The 27,438-nt window shown below is 44.5% G+C and overlaps 1 protein-coding gene across 2 annotated transcripts in view; it reads right to left on the reverse strand.

Moving 5' to 3' along the window:
- dclk2a (doublecortin-like kinase 2a) overlaps window positions 1-27,438 on the reverse strand; it is a 41,275-nt gene that overhangs the window by 1,533 nt on the left and 12,304 nt on the right. Inside the window, exons 3-18 of one of the 2 annotated variants that reach the window (XM_030426079.1) lie at window positions 14,561-14,690; window positions 12,088-12,180; window positions 11,544-11,594; window positions 10,025-10,119; window positions 8,839-8,859; window positions 8,068-8,155; window positions 7,350-7,455; window positions 5,513-5,570; window positions 4,978-5,097; window positions 4,741-4,887; window positions 4,525-4,658; window positions 3,957-4,034; window positions 3,459-3,555; window positions 2,775-2,855; window positions 2,523-2,636; window positions 827-961 (exon numbers count right to left, since the gene is read on the reverse strand). In XM_030426079.1, the coding sequence (XP_030281939.1) occupies window positions 950-961; window positions 2,523-2,636; window positions 2,775-2,855; window positions 3,459-3,555; window positions 3,957-4,034; window positions 4,525-4,658; window positions 4,741-4,887; window positions 4,978-5,097; window positions 5,513-5,570; window positions 7,350-7,455; window positions 8,068-8,155; window positions 8,839-8,859; window positions 10,025-10,119; window positions 11,544-11,594; window positions 12,088-12,180; window positions 14,561-14,690 (1,425 nt within the window). In that variant the 3' untranslated portion in view covers window positions 827-949. Of the gene's footprint in view, window positions 1-826; window positions 962-2,522; window positions 2,637-2,774; window positions 2,856-3,458; window positions 3,556-3,956; window positions 4,035-4,524; window positions 4,659-4,740; window positions 4,888-4,977; window positions 5,098-5,512; window positions 5,571-7,349; window positions 7,456-8,067; window positions 8,156-8,838; window positions 8,860-10,024; window positions 10,120-11,543; window positions 11,595-12,087; window positions 12,181-14,560; window positions 14,691-27,438 lie in introns of those variants that run through there. The other variant, XM_030426071.1, reaches the window with a different exon arrangement.

Consider the following 27,438-nt stretch of genomic DNA (forward strand, 5'->3'; position numbering starts at 1 on the left):
TGACCTATCTTTACATATTCATCCCTCCAATATGAACCACCTGGCTCGGGGCTGGAGGTCAGACACAGGGACGCGCAATGTAGGTTTTGATCTTTACACGGAATTTGTTGACAATAATTAAAATATTGAGTAACATCAGAATGATCCTTTAAAAATGTGCAGGGGGGGGGGGGGAAATCTTGTATCCAAGGCAATAAAAGCCACGTTGGTTTGCGTCCATCTCTGCAAACTGTGCCGGCACGGTTCTTCACTTTATCCACAAGGTGGCGCCAGAGTACCACTGTAAAAAGAAACCGTGCCGAGCGACCAATTGAAGATTAGGCGGTTGATTTTTGAGGAGTTTGGCAGAGATGGAGGCAAATGACACTACTCTTGCATTAGTTTGCGTTAGCATTGTGAAACATGCCAAATAACCTCAGTGATGACATGATTAAACAAACATCCTTCGAAACACGCACGATTATTTACACATCCCCCTGAAAAGTTTTGGCGATGCGAATGGTATGAAATGGGCGCGAAGGGAGCAAGGATGGCGAGTGTGGAAACAGCCGAGGGGGGGAAAATCCAGGACAGAGTGCATGTTGGGAGAGTGTTAGTGTTAGAGCTCCACGTCAGCCGGTTACTGAGAGCAGTTACTGCAGCTGGTCGGCCGGAGAAGAGAGGCAGGAGGCCGGAGAGAGAAACAGGAAGGAAGGGGAATGGGAGGGAGAGCATGGGGTGGGGGGGAGGGTGAGAGTTTGTTATTGATGGAGGGAAGGGCGATGGCTGGAGAGGAAGAAGGGAGGCAGCGTGGGGGAGGGAGGAGGTTGGGGTATGAAGAGTGTACCCGGCTCTCAGCTCCAGGCGTCCCCTGTGGTCCTGGGTCGGGGTGTGAGGGAGGGGTGAGGATGAGGGAGGAGGAAGAGGATGGAGAGGAGGAGGAGGATGGGCCGAGGCCGGGGCCCAACGATTACACCTCAAACTGTCAAATAAGATTTAGAACAGAAAATGAGGCTCGTTGCAGCAAAGATCAAATCAGATTTCTCATCAGACGCTTCCCCCTCCCTCCCCCTTCTTTCCTGCTGAGAACAGACAGACTGAGGAGAGTGGGCTGATGGGTGGTGTGGCCTGGTGACATGAGGAGTGGAGGAAGTCGAACTGTACGACAGGAAATGATGCAAAGTGAGGCTTGAAACGGACAGGAAGGAAGGATGTGACTGCCGCAGGAATGTCTGCCCTGACCAAGCTCTCAAATCCCGTCCGACATGTTTAGAAGTTTTCCTTCATGTCGTCTCGGATGATGATTTAGGCCAGATATTCTTGGCCCGCTGATTAAATGGGCACAAGATTCATAAAAAGTGAATGAGAAGGAGCTCAATCTTCTGTATTTGGGTCAAACATTCGCCCTCATGCAGCAAATGTTTGGAAAAGGGCCCGACATGCTTGAGCTGCCCTCAGACACCTTGTAAATGACTGTTTTACCCGTGTCCACTACTTAATATTACAGATTTCAGAGATCAGCAGCGGGGATTTTCAATGTTTTTAACAAAAGTTTGGCAAGATCGGAGATCAGCTCAGCCAGAAGCCAGAACGCAGGCTGCAACGTAATCCTTGAGGTCAACTTTGACCGTCAAAGTAAGTCTGCTGAAAGTGTTTTTTTCGACAGTGACAGTCTCAGATTCTTACTCCAAGCCGCTTTGCTCACCAGACTCCATTTACAGAAATAATAATCATCATCCTCATCCAACACATTTTATTCAGAGTAGACAGAAACGTAATAAAAACGAGCTAAAACCACCCTGTTTGTCTTCACCAACTCTGGTTCAGTTGAGATACATCCTTGACTGTCAGCGTTAGACGTGAAGATCCTCGCTCCTCTCCTGATATTTTCACATCTAACATGATAAATATTAGGTATGTTCTAACCAAACCAGAGTCAGAGATTGTTGGAGCTGTCAAAAGACTAAACAAGACATTTTTTTTTATTTTGCTTTTCCTCAAGTTTGAATCAATCATGTTTTTTTTTCACAATCATAAAATTACTCTTTCTGTAAATGGAGCCTGGTGGTTTTGGCGAGAGCGACGTGGCGGCTGTTTCTGGTTAACCCAAAACCCATTTCGCTCTTTAAAAAACGGCAGGGATCCTTGTCAGAACGTTGTCAGACACTTATGTCAGAATAACGATCTGAGCCTGTCAGTTTGGCAAAAAGCAAAACGCTTTTAGTGGACGTACTTTGAGGTCTGAGTTACTCAACAGGATTATGTTAAAGCAGCTGCAGCCCGTGGTGTGGCTGCCAGCTGAGGTGATCCACTGGATCCTTTCCAAAACTTTTTAAATCCTATTAGTCATTTACACACCAAATTATGTGAAAAATAGGTGCAGCTTTAAAAATACCCCTCTAGCAATCTCACGAAGGTCATTAGATCGCTCTCTGACGAGGACTGCAGTAAATCACAGACAGAATTGGCAAAAAGACACAAGTGATATTTGCTAAATGAAGGATTGCTCCCATGTTGGTTTGTGAATGTTTCTCAGTGCTTACCATGATGACCGACACGCCGGCCGTGGTGTTGTCGTGCTTAGGCGCAGTGTTAAAGTGCGTCTTCAGTTTACCTGTGACCTCCATCTTCATGTTGTTCCCGATGACTGCGTCGTCCTACGTACAAACGTGCAATGAGGTCGAGTGGCTCGATGGATTTCCCGACACAACAAACCGACTTCATGTATGTATGAATCACAAAAGTCACATGTACGGGGCATGCAAATACAGAGACGTAACAGCGCTGTGAGATACCGTGACCCAAGGGTGGCAGAGGATGTCTTGCGCCGTGTAGCGAGCCTCGGCGTTGACCTGCAGCATCTTTCCGATCAGCTCCTGCGACAAGACACGTTTAAGACACATTAGGACGGCATCATAGCTCTTCCTCTCTACACGGCAGACTATACAGATCATGCACATGCTTGTATTCACGCGCAGCCATAAAGTCGACTCTCTCAAATTAACACCTGTGCTGCGGCGTTACTGCGAGTCACCTCACGCTGTGGTGTCTATAGCGGCACACTTGTCTACAGTGACGGGGCCGCTGTAGCAGCAGTGGGTTTAATTAGCAGTTTAGTCTTGCATGCTGAGCGTGGGCTGTCACTTTAATACATGACATTAATTTAGAGGGTTGGAGGGGTTTCTGTGTCCTTGGGCAGACAGTAGTCATTAAAGGAGTATGAGCCGTGTGGGTTTCACATGGTGTGTGAGTGAGTGTGTGTGTGTGAGTGTGTGGGAGAGAGAGAGAGAGAGATTAAATCACGACATTTGGAGACCTGTTTCAGACTTCCTACTACCACTGCATTAAGTCGAAGGTGCACTTGTTTCTGACTTTATTCGGGTTATGACCCTGCATGTTTAGTGTGATCCACCAGGAGGACAATGGGGGCCAATAAACGGGAATAAAAGTGTTTGTGTTCGTGCGTTTAAGATCCCAACCTTGGCCGAGTCAGTGATGTTGTCCCAGTAAGGACTGGGGAAGTCCAGTCGCCCCAGGAGGATCTGGTCGAACAGATCTTCTTGCATGTTACTCTCACTACACAGGAAGACACACACACACACACACACAGACAGACACAGTCAGCAAACACAAACTGCACCGTCTGTGCTGCACGCTGCACAATAATAAATAGCTCCACCTTTAACCTAGCCGTAATTTATGTAGCTATTACAATGACTGTGAAGTGCTATAGAATAAACATGGATCAAATCCCTTGCACGCTCACTGACAACCTCTAATCACAGTTTGTCTGTTTAGCACAAGGTAACTGACAGGTGAGAAAAACAAACTGCCAAACATCTCTACTTCATTATTGTGTTTATTTTTCTAAAGCGCTGATCAACTCTTCTAAATGATCGCACAGGTTCGTCGCCGTGAGCCAATGACGCTCGAGCCAGTTTAAACGTGAGCTTCACTGGACGGTGCGAAGCGAATACCTTCTGAACGGAGGGAAGCCGCACAGGAGGATGTAGGTGATGACACCTGCAGCCCAGATATCCACCTTCAGACCGTAGCTGTGGACAGAGATGAGACACATGGAGGCAGGAAAGGTCAGCGGAGGATTAACTGCGACTAAATAGCTCACAGCACACTGCATTTCCATCATCCATCATCCCAGTATTACACAGAGGGTGGACGACATTTTGCAAAGACAAACTTGTCATCCGACTATAATGATATGTAAGTAAATACACAACTATGCACGTAGAATATATGTAAATTGTTTGTGTTACTTTATCCGGTAAGCTGATCTAAAATCTCTGTTTAATGTCTATACAGTTGTTTACAACACAGCGGTACTGCAGAACCACATCTCTCCTCTCCCATTGTACTCAAAACAGATGTTTCCATTTAAACCAAACCTCCCAATGCAGTAAAAAAAAAAAAAAAAAAAAAAAACACTGGGCATGCTTCTCTGAAAAAGCTCAGCCTCCCTGGTGAAAACTAAAGAGGTACTGAAAGCCTCCATACGGGTTCCTGCCAAAGAAAGAATGTGTGTCTCACCCAGACTCTGAGATGATTTCTGGAGCCACGTATGTTGGAGTTCCACATACGGTGTACAGAGGTCCTTCCACAACGGTGGCCAGGCCGAAGTCCCCCAGTTTCAAAGACTTGGTGCCGTCTGGATACTCGAACACCTGAAGTGAAAGACATGCGCAGTTAAAGCCCGCCGTGAGCCGGATTAGTAGGCCAGGAAGCGATGTGAGTGTTGATGCGTACCAGCAGGTTCTCTGGTTTGATGTCTCTGTGGACGATGTTGATGCTGTGCAGGTACTTCAGGGCTCCGGCGAGGTTGTACACCATGGCGGTGGCGTCCCTCTCCGTGTATTTTGCAGAGGAGGTGATGGCATCGAACAGATCGCCTCCCTGTGAAGACATCAGCAAAGAGGTCACACATACAGAGAAATGAGGATCGTGCGTTGATACCGCCCCCCCTCTCATTAGCCTCTACATTACCTTGACAAGCTCCATGACCAGGTAGAGCTCAGAGGAAGTGTCCACCTCCTCTATCAACATGATGATGTTGGGGTGTTTCACCTTCCGCAGCACCGCCACCTCGTTCTCTATGAGGTGCTCCTGGAAACACGCCAAAGACAAGCAACACGGAGTGAGTTTTGTTACTGCGTCCTCGCAGGGGTTTTACACACGGAGCTGTTATGCTGATAAAAAAAAAAAAGAGCCGCTGCGTTGTTGAGTGAATCTGAATTGGTGTCAAGAGTGTGTGAATCATTGGCTGCGTGTGAGAGTGCGAAGACAATTTGAGTTAGGTGATGAATTAAACATTACCAGCCTAATCTAACTGTGTGGGATAGGAGGATCAGAGACACACACACACACACAGCAGGCGATCCGGTGGTGTGTGTTTGGGTGTGGGTGTTAATGATGGAGTGCTATTGTGGGACCGTTCCTTAAGAGTGTGTGCACGGGGCTGAAGGCAAAACACATAAAGAAGAGGAGTAATCAGAGAGGAGGGAAGAAGACAGAACGAGACCTTTCCGCTGCACTTGGCCTTGTCGATGATCTTCAGCGCAAACTCTTTTCCCGTGGACCTGAAGAGAAACAGCGCAATTAGAGCGAACGATAAAAAAAAACAGCACTGACGCTGCAACTGTGTCTGTAATACAAATCAAGTGCTCACAGGAGAGCCTCAGTTTACCGAGAGCGGGAGCGCTGCCACAGAGTTATTGGAAAGGTATTTCAGCTGCACCGTGGCCAAGTTTTAACAACGAGCAGAGACGCAGTGCAGACTCAACAGGACGGCGAGAGAAAAGAGTAACTTCACACTGAGATGAAGAGCAGTGTTTCACAGCCATCACAGCCAGGTTCAAAGATAGTTTCAAGTGAGCTCTGGAGCACCTGTGACCTCATTGGACGGTGGTGTCACAGTGTCGCTCTGGAGTTCACTACTAAAAAAGTAAAGGGGTGTTTTATGTTGTTTCTTTTGTTTCATTTTGCAAAGCATGCATTTTGAAAGGGATAACGGGACACTGGAGTTACTTAACCATGAGCGAAACTATGGAGCAATGTCTTGATGAGCTGGTCTCTGTTTTTGCTTGTACTGTGTCGTCCTTTATTTCTTTTCTTTATTAGCTTCCACTGATCGATGCTAATGCTCCTGGAGTCCCTTAGAGCAAAAACTCAACTTTACATCACCATAGCAACAAAACTAAATGTCCTGCTTGCTAAACTTCACTGAGGATGCACCTGTACACACAAGAAAGCCGTTGTAATCAAACGAATGAATCGACGCAATGTTCGATTTTAAAATAATCATCTGAGAATTTAGATTTGTTCGTGAGAATAAAGCTTATTTTACGGTGTGTCTGATATCGCTGTGCACCAGGGCCGTCATTGTAACTCGCTAATCATGTTCGGATGTCATGACTTTGCAACTCTTGTTGGTGTTTTCACTAGACCGATAAACGATATACTGTAGCTCCAGGATCGTTTCAACTTACGATGAACAGCGATGAAAACCAAACCTAAAGCAAGATGTTCCAGTAAACAGCACTGACACGGTGATGTCAGATCAACTACATTTCAACTCCACTCTATTGACAGTATAAAGCTCCTTTCTAACAAACGTGCAGCCCAGATGGCCTCAAAATGAAACGACGCGGATCAGATCAATAAATAAACAGTCAATTAAACAATATTAAGAACAAACACCAGGGACCAAATGATGCAAAACTAATGATTAAAACTTAGAATTAAAGGCCTTGACAATACTCAAAATTAAAAGCCAGATTTAAAAAAAACACTTGGCTTTGTAAGTCAGTCTTTGAGAACATTTAATTTAGGTCAGATTCAGGAAATTAGCTTTGTAAATATTTTTTTGAGGGAGGAACTGAATTCAACATATTTATTCTACCTCAAAGATACACAGTTTTGGTAAAAAGTTACCACTGTAAACATAACGGCGTGTTTACAAGATTCTCCTCCTCGGAGCACCTTTAAGTACTTTCCAGGAAGGTGCCTTACATTATGAGAGTACACATACACACTTGACAGGCCTCCTCTCATCATCATCATCATCATCATCATCATCATCATCATCATCATCATCTCCCCAGTCCGCCTGGGCAAAGTGTTGACTCAGAGATTAAAAGGCTAATGAAGTGAATTCACCGCTGCGTTTAATCCATGGGATATTTCTGTCTCCACAATGCCTGTCACCAGGACTTATAAACCCTGATGGAGCAGTTGCCGCACGTGATGCGCGTCTCATTAAGCTGCACGACACGGCGACCTGCCGCTGCGATCACTCCAGACGGCTGCCAACTGTGCATTAAACACTTCCCGTCTGATTGGAATGCGTTCCACCTTACCTCTCCACGCACTCTTTGACCACGGCGAAGTTGCCGTCCCCGATGACCTTGCCGATCTTGTATTTCTCAGAGATGGAGGAGGCCGGTGGGTAGCGGTTGCCATTAACTGCCGGGGAGAGACCGGGGTTACAACAGGCGACGGACAAGCTGCTTTGTTGGTTAATAAATCTAAAGGAGCTCTGGCAGGAACTCAACCAGTTCTCAGACTGAATTAAGGGCCCACATGCCGGGCAGCAAAATAAAACACAGACACCAGTTAACAGAGAGCTCTCTACTTGTCCTCCTGTGGCAAATTAATGAGCAGAGCAGCAGTATTTTTCACACACACACACACACACACACACACACACACACAGCCATAAAATCATTTAGTTAAGTATCTGCTAACACAGCACTGGAATATTTCGCTCTTATCCTCCACACGAGGCCGACTCTCTGCCACTTTTGGTGGGTAAGCAAATTCTGAAGTGTGGCCCTGATGGGAAAAGACGGTTTAAAAAAAATAAATAAATGTGATCGTCAATGTCACTTCCACGTGCTAGAGGGGTGAGGTAGTCCACGCAGCAGTGTTGTCTTAGTTGGCAGATCAGAAGAATGACTCGGACATAAAAGTGGAGTAGAGGACAGGGGAGGAGAGGGGAGGGGAGAGGGGAGGAGAGGAGAGGGAAGAGAGGAGAGGAGAGGGAGAGAGGGGAGGAGAGGGGAGGAGAGGACGTACCCTCCGGACTCAGGCGGTTGGTTTGCTCCTGGTGGTTGTTCAACGAGCCGTTTACATTTGGCGACGAGACGTGATGTGACGCGGGGATCTGCGAACACAAACAAAAAACAGAGATGAGGCGCCTGGCCTGAAACAAAACCCACGGACAAGTCGCCATGGCAACCCTGGACATTTTTAAGCGCCCACAAAACACCCTGCACATGGACGAAACATCGATGGTTTATTATCGGCGGGTCAACTCGTGTTTGAGCGGCTTTGACTGAAGCGAAGACTTGTTGAAAAATTTGAAAATGTTCAACAGTTTTTTTTTTGTTATTCTAAAACATACCAATAAAAACCTCAACCCAATAATAACACACAGTGAACTAGGTCTCTGTCCTTCAACGTGCACAAGGTGTCAGATCTGCTGCAACTGATCTCCTCGTCCACACCCACTCATCATCGATGCACATAAAACCTTTATGGCTCCAGATGAATGATTCATTTCTCAGGAGCGCCATTTCTGCAGAGCGCAGCTATTTTTTGGCTATATTTAGGGAAATTTCTGCCTTTAATGCACGACACCAGCGTTCAAATCAGAGCGGTGATCTCTTCCATCATGTGCAGTGGGGTTCTGTACCTTAATGTTCGTCACTTTACAGTAAAGATCTATTATTCAGTCTAGAAAGGCAGCCCTCGGCACCAAAATAGAAAGGGGACACCTTCTAGGTCCTCTTTTACGACTGGATACATAAAAAAGCTTTTCCCTCTGATAAATAACTTTTAGTTTACCTGACGTCTTCCATCTGACCGCTGAGAGAGAGAGAGAGAGAGAGAGAACAACTATACCAGTAACATCTTTGTGCTTCCTCATCTGGTTTTTCATAACATATCGCTCTTCTCGGCCTCTTTGCCAGTTGATTCTAAAGCTGTCAGTAAATCATAAAATTCTAACATCCTGCCAAATGAATGTGGATGGATAAGTCTTTGACTGGGCTTAGAGAGGGATGGTGGCAGTCACTGAGGAGGTCTGCCAGCTGGCTGGAGCAGTTAGAAACTGTAGTTCAGGACTAACACGCAGCTTACAGAAGAATCCATCAATAAATCAGATTAGTATCTCAAACTCCAGCAGAAAAATACATCACAGGGCTGCAACATGGGCTGAACACAGACCTGCAGGTCAGACAGGGCTGTCAGTCGGCGACTTGGTGACTTGACACAGATTTATTTCATCATCTTGTGTTTAGTAGGTCAATAAGATTTGGCCTTCTCCCCCCGACTGTAATGTACTGCCTTAATTTATGCTTGCGGGGTCTCCGAGGCGGCAGACCTGCACTTTATCAAGTCAGCCATCAAAGCAAAGTCCAGTACAGCTGGGACATTTTAAAGAGGCCAGATGTTGCCTGGCGTCCGACCACAAAACCTCAAAGGCAACCTTAGCGCGCAGGTGACACAATATACTATACGTTCCTGCCAAGGCGTCCTGCTCCTCCACTAATCAAGAGGTGGCAGAAATACGGCAAAAGGAAGTAAGCGATGCAAACAAGGAAGTAAACAATGCAGATTTCAAAATGTAAAAAAAGAAAAGAAAAAGGCTTTGCAAAGGTTTTCTTCGGGGGGAAATTCAACATATTTGTTACGTCTTAGTGAGACAGCCTGTAATGGAAACCATACAAATGGAGCCAAATTCATTTAAATCTATTTAAATAAGAAGTTCTAATCAGCTGCACAGTCTCTGTTGCCGCCTGCGTCTGGTAAGTGATTATTTTGCTCCTTCGTCTGTATGAGATGGATTATCAAGGTGAATGCATTCCTACAGTATATTTACATTTAGGACATTTAGCAGACCCTACACAGTATGCGCTGTATAAAACATATACTGCACTGTATAGATGGTGCTAAGGTGCATTTGGTCTGTGTGCACTTCATCTGCAGTATATAACACGAGGACACAAGTGGATGTGATGTACCGTCTTACCTTAAAAGAAGGGAGGGGTCGTGGGCTGGTGGGAGACGGGGTGGAGGACTTGGTGGATCTTGGAGTTGAGATCTGGCTGTTTGAGACACCATTGACTACATGGGAGGGAAAAAAACATAGGGAGGGAATATGTAAGAAGGTGGGAAAGACTCATTGTTTGAGACCTGATAGTTCAAAGGTCGCCTCCTCTCTGCTACCAGATACATTTTAGTATTTCTCAAGTTTAGCAGGTTGCAGATTCTTCCAAAGAGGCAGCTGTATGATCATTTTGGACTTTATATGTCACTTATAGGCGAAGAATGCGATATTTAAACTGAGGTCAGAAATTCCAACTTCCAGCTTCCGAGCGTTCCAGGTGCACGACGCCAGAAGACAAAAAAAAGTCCCCGTTTGCTATATTTACAGGCCTGAAGTATGGCTCCGATGTTTTTTGGTTCAGTTTACATCACACAGGGTTTTGTTGTCGCTGTATACATCCCGATAAAAAGAGCAATTCCTCTGTGCCACTACGTGACATTTATCCATAAGATTGTAACACAAAGGTGTAAAGGAACACGGCAGGAACGAGGACTTCTGTTGTTTCAGTGATTCATTCTGAAGGAGAGACTATTTTCTGCCTCCTGCTCTCCCGGTTTTCTGGCACAAACACAGAGACATAATGCGTCAAACTTAAACTCAAAGTCTCTTCATCTGCATAAACCCGGCTGAGCTGAAGAAAAATCACTTCACACTGCCTACAGGCTGCGTCTTTGCACTCCTGTTTCAGAGTTTTGTTCCATTGTACAAATCACATAAGGTTTTTTTTCTTCCCCCTCCTCTGGGTATTTAACTTGTTTTCATAAAGGAATGTTTGAAGGAAGGTTTGGGGGAAAAACTCAAACATGCTTGGGTACGTGATGTTAGCTCTTCATGTTTTCAAAGTGTGGTTTTAACTTCGGAGTACCTCGGCTGCTGCAGATGAAGAGGAGCGTGATTCAGCTGCGGGGCGAGAGCAGGATTTAATTAACACAGCTGAGAAGTGAGTCTAATCAGTTCGCGCCTTTTGAATCAGTGGATTCTGCGGCAGCTGGCTTTCAAATCACATAAATGTGTATAATAAATGGCATCCTGTGGTAAAGTCTGAGTCAGAGAGTGAGAGGGAGAGAGAGAGAGAGAAAGAGGGAAGGAAGGAAATAAGCCAAAAGAGAAGGCGACACATTATGTAACAAAGAAAATGAGATTGTTTAAGAGCTTCAGCAGCATGTCACTGACGGAGTTTCACCTCCAAACCAAGATAATTTCATAACCTGGGGACTAAGTATATCAGCATAGAATCTTTAATCCATCATGTTCTTCTCTCTGGACTGGGGTGGACTCATCGACCCACTGACTCACAGGGTTTAAGTGGCAAGAGACGGAGAGAACCCCAAAGCTGCACGAAGCTTGTTTTCCTCGGTCACCTCACCCCGACTTGCCAGCGTGCTTTAACACGACAGGTGTTTCATTAGGCAAACCGTGTGACGTCCATCGCCAGCCTCACCTGGGGATTTGATTGGAGACTGGCTGGTGGAGTAGTGGACGGTCTGCCTCGCTGCATGCGTCAGGAGCAAAAAAAAGAACAGTCAGATGTTTTAGATACGATTGAATAGAAATCGCACCGCAACGCCGCTGTGACACTGGTTAAACTGAAAAATGAAGACTGCGAAGCCCTCCGGAAACTGGCAACCTCTCAATGACCTCGTCTTGACGTAGCGCTTTTTAGAACACCAATTACTCAGCTGAATGTCACCGTCTCTCAATGCACCACGCAAATTGCTTAGTCACTCATCATCACAGCTGTTGAGCGCTGAGGACGAGGCTGACGCGTAAAAAGGCCATCGCTCGGCCTGGCAACCAGAAATGTGCTTACAGTGCATCAGATATGCAGGATTTATTTGAGGGACATTTTCACACATATGAAGAAATAATTTGCAGGACCAGACTTTACAAATTGTCTATTTAGGAGTTAATCTGCTAAGTATCCATGAATATCACTCAATAGTTTCTAGACTATGTGCAGCTTAGCGTGCAGTCATGTGTCCTACCTGCACCGGGAGACTTGCTGCGTCGCGCAGGGCTTTTAGCAGACCGGTTGGGAGTGGTGGAGCGGCTGTGGGACGACTTCAGCGCTCTGCATTCTGGGGAGACAACCACACACAGGGTCACTGTCGTATATATTAACCTTCCTCTGTCAACAAACTTCTCCTCTCTTCCCAGTCGGAGTTTAAGTGGCATAAAAAATTATGCCCGGCAAGCTGCTGTACATGGAGGAGTGCGGCCCCCGGTAATGTTATTCATGTGGCGTGAGTTCATGAATGCTGGTGAGAGCTGTTTATGAGGACAGAGAGGCAGCAACACACAGGTAGAGAGTGTTTAGTCAAAACGGATTAAGAAGCACGGAAGAACAAATGAATAAGCTGGATCCAAAATGATACAAATATACTTTTTGGATTGCAATAGCATTCTATAAAGAAAGGGGACAAACTTCTCCAATCTTAAATATTATATATATCAAGCAGTATTACAAAAAAATAACTTTGACAGAGAACCACACACAGAGGTTTGATACCAAACTCAATTTCTACCTGCTGTAACAAGAAATGCTGTAATGTAGCATCTAGTCCTCGCTGGGACTGACAAGAAAAAATAGTTAGTGGCTGTAAAAAAACAAACAAATCAAGCAGCTCTGAGAATTTTGATTACTTTTCAAGATAAACACTACACCCAAACACATTATGCAGATTAGTTGTCTGAAGGAAATTGTAGCTTACATTATTTATTTGTTAAAGGGGCACTAAGCAATCCAAACTCAGAATTTTAATAATTACAATTTTAATGAGGAAGCAATTCACTCCCGATTTCTTTTGTTTCCATAAGTGAATAAATCAGCTGTTCTCAGCGGAAAATAAGATCCCCGGAACACTGTTTGAAGCTAGCAAGGTGGCAGGGTCCGCCAGTATGTTGGTAAAACAGTTTGAAATTGTGTTGTTCTTTGTTCTTTGTTTCCATATTCAGTCATGAAAAACAAAGAGTTTATTTTGTTCCTTTAGGCTTAAAACATTGTGTCAATTCCCCCCATAACTACACAGCACACCGTTAGATTTAATTATAGACTCTCATATCTTGACTTGCTACACGCCGGTGATGATCTCGTGTTGTCAAAGCAAAGGCAATATGGCTCGTGCTTTCCTCTGGAATGAAACGTATAGACTGAAATGATCACAGCACACTTTGAACACATGAAAGAAAAGTCGCAGGCTTTGGTTTTTATCATGGTTCGCCGCACGCCACCGCTGGTTTAGCGGCGTTGCTGTAAGAGCAGATGTTGTAATGAAGGCTTGTGGTAAACTTGTCAGGGTTGTGTTAATGAGGGTGTAGGCGGTGAGAGGTATAACGTAATGACAGAACCTGGCCTGCAGAAGCACACCCACAGTGCATTCCTAATGTGTTCCCGGTGCTGTTTATCACCACATACATATTTCATTGACTGATTAAAAAAATGGGGTTCTGAATAGAGCACAACTTCTTCCCTGTTGTACGTGCGAAAAGCAAACAAACCCAGTACCTTTCAACAAAGACTGGAACCTTTAACACTAACCAACAGCGGTGGTGGTGATGGGCTCTACTGATCTATCGCGCAGGCCATTTTTATTCTTTCCATGTTTCAACAGTTGAGTGTCTGGACCCATCTTTCTCAAGAGCAAGAGCAGCTTCAGTCCCCTCAACAGAGAGTGCAGTGTGCCTTTTTTGTTCTTTCAAAGACCTAATTCTTAAAAGTAGAGCACAGGAGCGTAAGTGGGACGGGGGCTCCGAACTATCTCTGAATACGACCGATCCACCATTGCTTATCCTCAAACGCAGTGTGTGTTAGGAAAGGCCTCCCTGTTGTTACCAACCTGACAAAACAAAACACACACACACAAAAAAATGAAGCCGGATGTCAATGCGTTGGACTGTTACTATAATAAACTGCTTTTCCTTCCCACAAGGTCATGCAGAGTTGGGTGAAGTCCTCCGTACTGCAGCTTTGACTGCGAATGGATCTGCTGGCTCACAGAGGTCACATCCTGCCTGTGTGCTCTCCAACTTTTTCAACGTGATAAATAGAAAACAAAGGGTGTGACTATTATACTGTATGTACAGCATGTACAGTACAGAACATGAATACAAAAACAATCGAATTTAGCTCAGAATACAGGAGCGCCACCTCCCGTCTTCACTCGACAGCAAAAGTGTGTGTGTGGAAATGTGTAAAACATGTTGAGATGTTGTACGTGCAACTAAATACACTTTGTTAATATAAAAGCACACTTTGAAATTGTTAATCAGAATTAAATTAGGAAGAGAATCCTGAGAGGTAACAGTATTCTACACACACTGCAGTCAACTTCCCAAAGGGAAAAGAGGGATGCGAGCAAAAGTTAGAGAAGGATGGCGAGAAAGGACAATGAGGACAACACACACACATAAACCCACAAACACACACACGGATGTTAAGTTAGTCTTAGTCAGGCCTACCAGTCATAAAGGCTGTGGAAGCCTTACCGCTGTGATCCAACACAAAGTCGTCTTGGGCATAGCGGTACTTCTCCGGGCCGCACGCTATGAATACGTCGTCGTCCCCGAAGAAGTCCTGCAGGCAGGTAATCTGGAGGAAGAACAGTGAGGAGAGAGGTGGAGAGTATTCAGACAGGTATGATACTCGTTTACTTGTTTCAGTACTCAGAAGCGGAGGTGAAAGAAGTCAAGAGAAAAGGTAGCACTGCTCAAGGGTGCAATCAATTATTGTGAATACTCGGAGGTAGAAAGTCCCATCCGCTCTTTATTTACTCCATATTAAAGCTTTTGTAACTTTTATACGTTTCTTTTAGAAGGCGTGCAGGACGGAGTTTGGTTCATCACTGTCCCTTCCACTTCCAGGGATCCCACATGATCCTGCAGCACGATTCTACCGGCTTTCACTTCATTTCATTCATGTGACTGTGGTATTTCTGGATGTGAAATAATTGCCAGTGAAATAGGCCAATTAAAAGTCTGTGTGATGCGTGCGGTACAGTGAGGAGTGTATAACCGTGCGCCTCACGCGTGCGTTTGAATGTACAGCGCAGAGCACAAGGTCAAAACACTGCGACGTCCAGAATACTGCAGAGTCAGTGCGGAGTCACGGGAGGAGAGCGGTGCGTTGGGCGTCGGTGCCGCAGGGTCATCTGTCTTGCCTATTTTCCTATTCTGTCTCACGCTGTGATCGTCATTTTCTCTGCAGATCCGACCGATTTTACTTCTCCACCCACGACTCACCCCTGGAGACGGAAATAGGAGTTACTTTTAAAATATGGTGAGTTGTGCCCACACACACACACAGACAGACACACACAGATTACCCCTCTGTTGCTGTAGGTGGACAAGTAGGAAGACAAAGGAGGTAAAGATCCACTCATTATCTCCCCACCACCACACACACACACACACAAATGCACCCACACACTGCCTGCCTGGCATATGCACAGTATATGCACGCGCACACACACACACACTCTTGAAACAAGAGTAGAAGGAGGAGTAGTGGATGGCTGAAGATTGTGGGCAGATGGATCCTCTGGGGGAGATTGGGGGCTGACACAGTGGGGGAAAGTGTGTGTGTGTGTGTGTGTGTGTGTGTGTGTGTGTGTGTGTGTGTGTGTGTGTGTGTGTGTGTGTGTGTGTGTGTGTGTGTGTGTGTGTGTGTGTGTGTGTGTGTGTGTGTAAGATGGGTATTAGAAGAACCGGTGGTCCAGAAAAGCTAAATGGGTACTGAACACGAACGTAAAAAAAAACAAAAAAAAAAAAAAAACTATGCTGCAGGGTAAAAAAGAAGAGCTGGAGGCGGAGAGGAGCGGAGTAGGAGTGAGACATTTCACAGCTAAATTAGCAGAAGCAGAGTATTTAACACAAACAAATATATAGTTACACATCCATTAATAATAAATGAGACACTTCACATGACACTTCTGCATGTCCTACATACAGACGGCATGAATTAAAAATGAAACTGAATGCAGTATCTGTAACATACCCATAAATAATCCAAAACAGTATTTCCTGCTCCTTAATATTCCCCCCTTTTTTGTCCAGTCGCTGAAACAAACTCATCTTTACATGGAGTTACATGAAAAGAATCTGAGTGGGCGTCATATTTGTCCATGCTGAGCTGTGGCTGGTTATCAAAGGTTTGACATAGCGGGAGTGGGTTCTTTACATGAGCTCTCAGTCTGGAATTTGGCAGCTGATCGTCGCACCATACTGTAAGAACCCAGGCGGTAGAATCGCTATAGCAACGGCCCACGTGGACAGTCATCGTCCAATGTATGTGACAAAAATGGACTGTAGCGCCGAGCTATGACGGTGACAGACGTTTACATGCAGATATAAGACGCGACTTCTCGTTGACCCTTGACCTTAAACCACACTCTGGTTCCTCTGGCGGGTGGACATTATTACTGAGAACTCTGCGTTGTGTTTTTCCATCCACTCAGCAGGACGTGTGTGGAGCATGCTCGGTCATTTGTTTGAGGACAATGTCAGACATCAGCACAGACGCTGCCCTAAGTGAGCGCTGTCCCCTGCAGGGAAGCCACCAACAGTGATGACATCAGCAGTCAGAGGACATTGGTGACAGGTCGGAGGGAAAAGCAAAGCGGATGTGAAGATTGATACCTGTCTAATACCTGTCCATTAAATACAAGGCTAGCTTAGTTTAGCAACTCCTCACTGACAACATTAATAGTCCAGCACGCAACCTTTTGTAACATGCTGAATTGTTGTATTTGCAGTTAGTTTTTTCTTTGTTTGGATAGAACAAAGGTGATGTAACATAATAATTTGGGGCAAGCGGGATGATTTTGTTACCGACAGAGCCGGAGTCGCTTCTTCCTCGTCTCTAGTCTTTGTGCTAAGCTCAGCTTCCCATCGCCTCAATATTAATTTAATTTAAACAAACTATGACGAAAAATGTTTGACGAACACCTTTTTGTCATGGCTAAGATGAAACAGTGATGAGCTGAGAAAAGGATCCTTGATAATACAGTTATACAATATATGTGTTTTGTTTTGGTTAAAAATGTGACTAAAGCTAACATGTAGACTAAGAATTTGTCTGAAGACTGAGACCGCTCTAAGATCTAAAATAGCTGCCTACGTTAACACTGCATCTCTTGACTTTAGCAAAAGGACGCAACAGTGATATCAATCTTCTTGCATCTCTCCCTTAGACTTCTTCTCCACTTCCTTTAAGTCATGTTATACACTGTGAGATGACCACTTCAGCCCCAAACAAGCTATAGCACTCACATTGACTAAATTTCTTTCATTCTGTTTCCATTTTTGATTCATGCGCCATCATCACCAAGTTATCCTCCCGTTGCCCCGGGACACACTTGCCCTGGCTCCACCTGAGGCAACAGGCTCACTGTGAAGAAAAGGGGAACTCGGGGCTGGGATATTATATATCTTTGTCGAGAAGGCCCCCGGCTGTATTCTCATTTACTTTCACCCCTACACACACACCTCCCTCTCTGCAAGGTTAGCACTGCTGTGGCCTGTGATAAAGTACTTTTCAGCCGGCCTGTGACACCCAGGGGAATGTGGGGAAATGGAGACGAATGGCGACTGCATGGTCACAGGTTTTAAAAAGCCAAAAATTAAAAGGAGGTCAAGTGGTTGAGAAATTATGTTAAATGACAAAGTCTGTTAAATCATGGCGTTATAACTTAGATGTGCTTTTAAAGTGGCACTATTGACAAAGTCCTCTTTGAAATGGCTTTACATTTAAACAAAGAAAACATTCCTGAACTGAATGAGGGGGGAAGTATGTGGGGTAAGAGAGGAAGTCTTATCAGTGAATTTGAAATTATGAAGCAACACTACATACATAGTATAATGCCACTACTTAACAGGTTCCGTTACAAGAATCGCTGATAGCAGAACCAGACTGCAGTTGAAACTCTTTCTTTTTTTGCTGACTGCTGAGGTTTAACTTCTCACCTTGCTGCAGTGATTTAGAGGAGTTCTTCAATAGGTCTTGATGTCACTATTTGTAACCTGGCGTTTACAAAGACAACATCAATGTAGTGACATATTTGCCTATATACTAGGTGTGTTACTGTAGGTTACTACTGGATGGCATGTACGAAGACTCAGTCCGTCATTGTAGCCCCTGCTGCTACAGACACAGCACATTCTGGCACCACACTGCCCCGACTGCTCACGGGAGTATCGCATCTTATGGACGCGAGCTAGCCATCATGCATATGAGAACGCATTACTAAAAAGCAAAGATATCTCCTACCTCACGAGGTCTGACCACACACAGGCGTTACAATAGCATGGAAACCTTTGCACATCGTGGCTTTGAGTTCACCTATCGCCATCAACTAACCTCCGGTCACATTCACCATTAATATTCATTGTGATGATGATCTGGTCCTGACAATCTGCCAAGGTCTCCCTCACTCACCAGCTCGCTCACTCATCATGTCACTGCTGATGGTTATGATTTGATCCCTCCAGCTACTGGCTGCTGTGCTGGCTGTGAGGATTGATTTCTCCCTCCATCAGCCCGCTCTCCCGCTGCTCTAGTTTGTTATTGCCTTATCCAACAACAGCATCTCGTTAGCGCAAGCCTGCATCTCACTGAAATGTGTATGTTGGATTATGTTCTAAAAAGTCGACGTATGAAAGGTTTATATATGAATGTTTACGCTGTAAGTGATCCATTTCCTCTGATAAAAGACAAATCAGGACACTGCTTTTAAAACTTGAAACAAGTGTATTTTTATGATGAAAATGTGACCCAAACAGGGTGTTTTCCTTTCAAAAGAAAGCACATTACTTGGAGCAAAGACGTAAAAGGAGTGTATGAATGTCAGACCGCATTGTCCGTGTTTTTCCTTGCTCTTGTCAGCCACTGCCAGGATCAACAGCCAATGGCACTCCATCGCCAGCACCCGTCCTGCCAGGCCTTGTCTCGGCCAATCAGTGAAGTGAACTGTTCAGGGGGGTTCTGCATTGGCCGGGTGACGTGTCTTGAGGGTAAACTGAAGTTTGCCCTCCACGACGCGACAATCCCCCCCCCCTTCTCTCGTATGTCTGACCTTCTCTTGCACCCACCATCCGTCTGTGTTCTCCGTGTTGCCTGCTGTACTTTTCTGCCCTGCTAAGCTCAGCAACAGAGGAGATACAGGCCGAGGGGTGTGTATATGAAAGAATCAAAGGGAATCTGTTTCTTAGACCATTGACAGAACCCTCGAAATGAAATTACCGACCAAAAAATGATCACACTTTTCAAGAAATTCATAGAAACAAAAAACCTGGCAGCAAGTCAAGGTTGTGGATCCCTTACAGGCATATTACTCAGGAGCTGTTGTTTGCTGCAAAATTCAAATACTGACACTTTGGGTTGGTGAAAGCACTGGACAGTTGATCGTTCTTAACAATAAAATATTTTCTGACAGAATGGATGAAGCCCAGCAACATCCCTACAATTTCCCGACAATAACAGGCAGAGGGCGGAGTCTCTGCAGATACAGACACTGCCAAACACTTCTGGTGGGTCATAAGTGAAGGTGGTTTTGATTTTCAAGACATGTAACCAACAAAACATCTATTATATAAATGTGCTACCAACATAAGCACTATCAATACAGTGCTCTAGATTTTTTAGGGGGGAATAAATGCTCTGTTCCAAAGATACAATGTCACACAACAGCAGGTGTTAAGAATTTAGGGCAGTGGAAATACCCAAGATGCACACGAGAAAGTAAAGGCTCCTTTTTTAAACGGCTGACAGGACAATGATCAAAGTAATCATTGGGTACCGTCGGCCCCCATGTGCCACCAAACCCCTCATTGCTGCTCATCACTTGGAGGCAAATGAGCAAGAGGCAAAGAAGATGTTTGGAGTCCTGAGGGGAAGAAAATAAAAACCAAACAATGAGATCCCTGCATCTTGCCTCGGGGAAGGTCAGCCTCCACAGCAGTTGCAAAAGGAAAAATAACCTTGGATGGCGGACTGGATGTGCATTCTTTACACGAGCTTAAACTCTCACTTAAACGTTCCGAAAGCTAGACGCCAATTAAGTTTGTCAGGGCGATGCTTAAGCTAAAGCCAACCAGGTTATTAGCTCGAGTTGAACTCTTACTCGCAGACAGGGGCGGCTTTCCCGAGACATTTTAATTCTTCCTGATTAGAGCGGTAAATCTCAGGCACATGTGACAGCCAAGACAAGGCGATGGCGGCGGCATAAAAAGGAGCAATGAGAAAGCTAAGTCCGTCATTAACTCACTACTGTGGATTCATTGCATTAGCTGCATTAACCGTTAGCTACCGAATACAGAGCTTTACTAAGAAATCAAGCTGCTTTCAGTCTTTCGCGGATGTAAAAGAACCACCAAACCACCACTCACTGAAGGAGCTGAAGGAGAAACGAGATTATAAACATTATAAACAGGATTTCATTAATTCATGAGGCACATTTTTAACTGGAGACACTGAAGGCTAAAGCACTTCAGAACGAAAAGAAGCACGTATTCAAATTGACAGTTTCCCAAAATGTGTAGATCAATTCAAGGAAACCTGCAGTGGTGCCGTGAACTCTGACTCGCACCCGCCAGTGGCAGCTCTCTCTACAACGCGTAACACAGCCGCCTGGCTCTCTCTGTCTCCTTCCATGTGATACATATTCACGAACAGAAAGAGCGCCGTTGCGGCACATAACCTCAGGCTGCCTGAACATACATGAGCGCTTAGCTCTTTAAAACTCAAACGGAGCTGTGCAAGAAGGAATGAAGAGAGTGGGAGTGTGAGCCTCGACATGCACACACAACTTTTTAGCCCAAATGAGCCTCGGCAGATTCATGTAGAAAAGGGAGAGAATTGCTGAGGAGCTTTGAGACACACAGGAGATGCATAAAATGTTGGTTTTCGTTGCCAATTAGCATAATACTCAGTCTTCAATTAAACATCAACATATTATTGCACCTAAAGTGGCTACTAGGCAATAAATGCTCAAATTATAATATTGCAGTTCCAGGACAAGCCCCTGAAGTCCCACATTAATGTCTTTGAGAATGTGACGAGCATTTCAATTCCAGTCGCCAGAATAAAAGTTGGCTTTATGTTTCTGTGGGTTCAGTTATCAATTTCATGGGGTGACAACGCCGTGCTCATGGCCTGATTAGGTTTAGTCCCCAAATACATTTGTTAAGGTTTTGGAAAAAGATCATGTTTTAGCTTCAAATACCTGTTTTTGTTGTCACAAACAGATGGATGGATGGAAAATGTCCTAAGGTCTCATCGACAATATCCGGTTTTGGATCCAGTTTTGCTGCTACAAACATGACTAGAAAATGTCCCAGCATCTCTATAAAAATATTCAGTAGCTTAACACTTAAAAATATCTACTAGTACTACACATGCAGATGTTGACGTCACCTCCAACATGACTTGGCGGCCAGCTCGCTCAGCTGTAATGGCACCACCATCACCTCCATTAACCAGCATGAACGTAAGCTCATATACGTGGACTGAGAATGTGATATGACACATAAAAATGTGAATGACCATAAAACGTAAACTATCCATGGTTTGAAGAAATGTAAATTCTGAATGTTTCATGGTTGCCCTGTTCAAATAAATAAATAAATGAATAATAATAAACAAGAATAAAACCATACACTTACATAAACATCAACACTGTTAATCCAGGATACACTTCAAGACACTTGAAGAATAGACACTGTGTGATGTGCAAATTAAACTCAACCCTCAGACTCAGATACGTGCTACGGTTGTCAAGATCGCTAAGACATACTGCTCCAGATCTGCCCTGTGCACAAAAAAAAACAAAAATTCATCACATCTATCTGCCAGAACATGCTGAGGCAATCTGAGCTTCACTGGCATGATTAAACTCAAGTAGACAAACAATAGTGTGTGGGCTGGAGTTTATCCATAGCATGATGTCAACTCTCCTGTGGGGAGAGTGAAAGGCCCGCTGCAAAGAATGGATGAGGGCCAGGCCGGGACAAAGGAAACAAAACAAGTAGTTGAGATCACACGGCACACAATGGACGCCCGCCCCCGTCTGTGGCCTTCACACGTTCTGCACAGCCGACAGCTCCATGTCCCCTCACGACACCCCCGCTCTCTGTCGTCTGCCGGCTTTTTGTTGTCCTGTCCCCCATAGCAGGGTATCATGGCAGCACGCGGGAAACGGAGGAAGAGGAACTTTTGCTTTATGTACAAAATGAAGTATGGCAGACCAAGGCTGGGGGAAAGTACTGATGGTGTGTGTGTGTGTGTGTGTGTGTGTGTGTGTGTAAGCCATCTGCTACCACATGAAAGAGGGGGTCTGGATTTGTAGGTTTTTATCTCCCGAGGACAGACAGCGACTACACTATGCTGTCATATTTCTGACTTGCACACATTTGCTTTGAATCTGTGAAGTTGATTAAAGTCGCTGTAAGTATTGTTGTTGTTTTAGCTCACTTCCTGCCCGTTTCGCTGTTTGCAGTCCCCTCCCGCCTCTCTACGCCGCCACATGAAAGTGCAGCAGTATTGGCTGTCTGCGTGTTCCCGAGGAGACAGGACTGCCTCTTTATGGAGTTCTCTGTCCTGATTGGACAAAGTGGGCAGGGATACCTGGAAAATGACTTCTCTCTTTTACTGCATAAGCAGGTGGAAAAGATACATGGGTTACTGACAAAACACCCTGTAACGGTGAGAACAACAGGGGAAAGTTCAAGGATGGACGGACATGCAAAAGGTTCAATATGTACTGATCAGAAAGACCCGGCAGTTATATTTGATACAATTTTTATCAATTTATAGAAGAAGTTTCCTAGTTTTACTTAAAATTCGTATTTGGTATCAGCTGGAAGGTGTGGACACATTTTTAGTAATGGGACAGTATAACCCAGTAAGATTAAAATGATTTAACAAGCAAATTAAAAGTGGGGTAATACTACTAACCCAAAGTATTATATACCTGGAACATCGCCAACTCTACCAGGAAATCAGAATACAAGTTTCATTCATAAATGAGATCATATTAAACAATAGCATATTAGTGAACCTGGTGCCCGGTTGGACGGTGTGGTTGCACGGCTGTCAGCTGGCGCTGCATGCTAATGATGGTGCAGAACAATAGGTGGGCATGCAAATTTCATGGCTGTTGACCTAAATGACGGTGTTTAATCCAGACTTGGCCCCGAAAACAGCTCGTGTCTGACAATCACACGGAGCCCTCGCGTGACCATGACCCCAGCGAGTCGAGGAGGGAGACAGTTTCATTAATCTGTCGGTAACTGCCGGCTCGTTTCACCGTCCTGCCAGGAGGGCGCCCAGATGACAAGGTATCATCCCCATCAGTACGATCACATGGTGGGCAGAAATCCGACACATTAATGAATGTAAACCTTTTAACTGTTGGCACCAGATAGCAGAGCAGCACGCCCCATGCTAACACATGTACTGTACGACTCGGACTGGAGCGTGTCGTGTGAAACGGTGTCACGGTGCAGGGGGCGTCACGCTAACAACAATCCACCGCTCTGTCAGACGCATGTGTGTGTCTCCAAAAATCAGTAATCCAGGAACTATGTCCAACCTGGCTATTATCTAATGGCCTGTTTGTGATCAATTCATATTTGCTGTTCCAGATATCCACAAGTTTAGGAAGAGCAAATGCTGTTGCTGTGTTCACTGATGGATGTCATTTATACCACTAGGGATCTTTCTTTCAATCCAAATAAAACAAAAGATGTGCAGTAAGTAGCGTGGGTCTTGAGCGTGTTGTTGTCTTCATTGTTCAACAGCCACTGTTGCCAATGATGATCTATGTACGTGATTCAAGCAGCAAATTGTTGAATGCTTTGATCGCATTGTGTTTAGTCTGATTCGCCAACTTCCTTCCTCACTGGCTGACTCTCCCAGGAGTTACGACAGGGGGAATGTAACAAGGTCTAATCGTGACGTTGTTTGGATCAAAATGTCATATTTCTTTTAAAAAGGGGACGGATACTGGAAAATAACTATTTTTCAGAAACCACCATAAAAAAGTAAATTGATATCACACTGAGCCAAACTGAGCAGACATAACCTTTGGGACTTTGTAGAAACTGTTTGCAAAAGTAAACATTTTCCAAGTTTTGTATCCCCTCTGCATTTACTCAGATCTTAATAGGGTTAAGTTGTGTCCTTTGTATGCTCCATTTATTTGATTTCATAATTAATTTGTTTGTTTGTATGTGTGTTGTCCTGGGTGTGGAGCTCCGGCACTAGCCGTAATTGCCCCTGAGTTGATTATAAATCCAGCTTAATTCCCGTGATTAAATAAAGTGAAAGGGTTAGAAAAACAATTTCACAGAAAGGAGCTTGTCGTTACAAATGCTAATGGTTGGTGTGCATTTTTCCATTTACTGCACTGTTATCTGCAGACAGAAACCTACCGTGAGGAAGAAAAATTGCAATTTCACGTTTCTAAAAGTGGAGTTTGTTGGGAGTTGTCCCAGTCTGCCCGCCCGCCTGCTGCCTTTCTCCACAGCATAGCATCAAATTATTTTTGCCCCGATAAGCTGCCGCAAGTGTTTAGACCTGTGAGTGACCTTCAACTTTTCTTTGTTTTTTATTATGCACCCTGTATGAATGCAGAAGCACTTTTAAGAATTGCAGACAGAAGACATTGCCAAAATGATAAGATAAAGTAAGAAAACAAGTTAAAAACCAACATGGCTTATGTTGTTTTATTAAAGATATACAGTGACTGTCCTCAATTCGTCACAGAGGAAACGGCACATTAACTTAACTGCTGCTAAGCCTTCAGCAAAAACACAACATCAGAGCAGACTACCAAATTATCAGGGAGTTCCATCCCTCTCATTCCTGCAGCCTTTCTATCTGTGCGCACCGAGAGGCCTTTAGAGATGTCCAAGAGACAATCATTTGAGCCCTTGCAGCTCAGCGGTCTTAATGGTCTGGGTCTGGGTTTCCAGCCCCTGGTTAATGGGCAGACTGACTGTCAACCCGATAACATCACAGAGTGCACAGGATTGTGTAGAGCTAACGCATTTCAGGATTCTTTGGCAGATGTTTTTTTCGGAGAGAGACAAACAATTTTCAGCTCGTTTAAACTTTAATCCAGTTTGGAGCAGAGACCTATAGCTAATCTCTACATGCTGTCTCTGAAAACCAATGCACATGTATGAAGTCTGCACATTCACATTTAAAACGGAGCCCAAAAATGAGTATGACAAGCTGTAATTTAAGAAAATGATGAATGCCTGCCAAAATAAACAGACCTCATCTTCAAAACAATCTTATGTTTATACAGACTGTGGGAGCTGACAGCTGCGACATATGGACTGAATCTACCAAACGTTTGTTCTACATGAACATTTGGGTCTTAAATGAGTGTAAGAAATGTATACTAAGAATTGCACTACTACAAATTGTAGTCCTTAACGAGCTTTAATATACGATAAATATACTTGAAACAAAGGAAATCGAAAGAAACCCTTGTTGGGAGAGCTGCTAATAAAAACAACGGGATTAGGATTAAAAATCATTCTTATTCAGATACCTATAATAAGGTACGGAAGAGGATTAGGGCCACATGTGAATTTTTTTTTTTAGTTCTGACTTTTTTCTCAGAATTATGAGATTAAAGTCAGAATTCTGAGAAAAAAGTCAGAATTCTGAGAATAAACTCAGAACTCAAAAAAAAATTTCATGTGCAGACTTCTGACTTTTTTCTCAGAATTCTGAGAAAAAAGTGAGAATTCTGACTTTAATCTCAGAATTCTCACTTTTTTCTCAGAATTCTCACTTTTTTCTCAGAATTCTCACTTTAATCTCAGAATTCTGACTTTTTTCTCAGAATTCTGACTTTAAAGTCAGAACTGAAAAAAAAAATTCACATGTGGCCCTAATCCTCTTCCTTAATAAGGCATAAAGCACCACCTTTGCATTCAAGTATTTTTTTTGCCCTCGAACGTTGTGAATGTCAGATCAAATATAATTGATCATCTGCTCACACCACCCACTGAGCATTTATCCATGGAAAAATGGGATTTCCACTTATCGCTATGTGCCTCATCGATCACTAATGTTTTAATAGCAGTGCGACTCACGCCGACTGTCTTCTCCCACACATGATGCGTCAGGGTCAGAGTGGGCTGAAGGCTACGTTGGGTAAAAATAAAGGCAGAGAGGAACCCTGGATCACATCCAGTTCCACAAAACTGCACTGGCAAACTGGAAAGTAAGAGAGGTGACTAAACGGTCAATGATTTCTCCTCCATTATCTGCTCATAGACTTACTCTTGATGGTGCAATTATTGGATCTGGATATGACTATAACAACTAAAGTGAAGCTAATGATGCGATTCAGAAACAGAGCAGGTACAACACAGTGCAGTGGTCAGAGTCGCATCATCTCTGTACAGTCTCACCTCCCTCACACTGTGATTGGGCAGCTGTGAGAGAGTAAGACAAGAGTAAAGGGTTGGAGCTTCTCTCTCTCCTTCTGTTTATCAAATGGACTCTCTTCCTCTTTGTCACGATTTCTATGGCTCCCTTGAATCTTTTATAAATGATTTCTACATAAAAAAAGACAACTTAGCACGTACTGGGCCGCTGACTGTTCCCTGAAACTAATGAATGCATCGATTAAACAATAAAAACTAGAGAAATCTTATTTTCTGCCTGCCCAGTCAGCTTTGAGATGTAAAACAGGGTCCTCGCTCAAAGGCAGCAGCTGATTCTTCTGGCCCTGATAACCAAGATCTGCAATTAACATTCAGTCTGAAGAGCAGCTTTGGATCGAGGAGGGAGAGTGGACAGAGATGTATTTAGTGAGCACGACCATTCACACGAGCACGACCCTGAACACACGAGCACACACACACAAACACACACACACCTGACAGCTGCACTTTAACCCTCCCTTCCAGCTTGTAGGTCTAATTATTCGGTGGTGGCCAGGCCCCAGTGGGGGGCCTCTGAGTGCACGTGTGTGACGCTGTGTCTGAGCAACACGGTGTGTGTGTGTGTGTGTGTGTGTGTGTGTGTGTGTGTGTATGTGTGTGTGTGTGTGTATGTGTGTGTGTATGTGTGTGTGTGTGTGTGTGTGTGTGTGTGTGTGTGTGTGTGTGTGTGTGTGTGTGTGTGTGTGTGTGTGTGTGTGTGCGCGCATGCATATCAGTGGGAGGGGGCTTCATCGCTGGGACCTGCGATTTGATTTCGGAGTAGCAGATGGCAGGATGCTGCTGGAAGGCATTTGGAGCACGTTTGTGTGTGTGTGTGTGTGTGTGTGTGTGTGTGTGTGTGTGTGTGTGTGTGTGTGTGTGTGTGTGTGTGTGTT

The sequence above is a fragment of the Sparus aurata genome, chromosome 1, assembly GCF_900880675.1.
Source record: "Sparus aurata chromosome 1, fSpaAur1.1, whole genome shotgun sequence".
Lineage (NCBI taxonomy): Eukaryota > Metazoa > Chordata > Actinopteri > Spariformes > Sparidae > Sparus > Sparus aurata.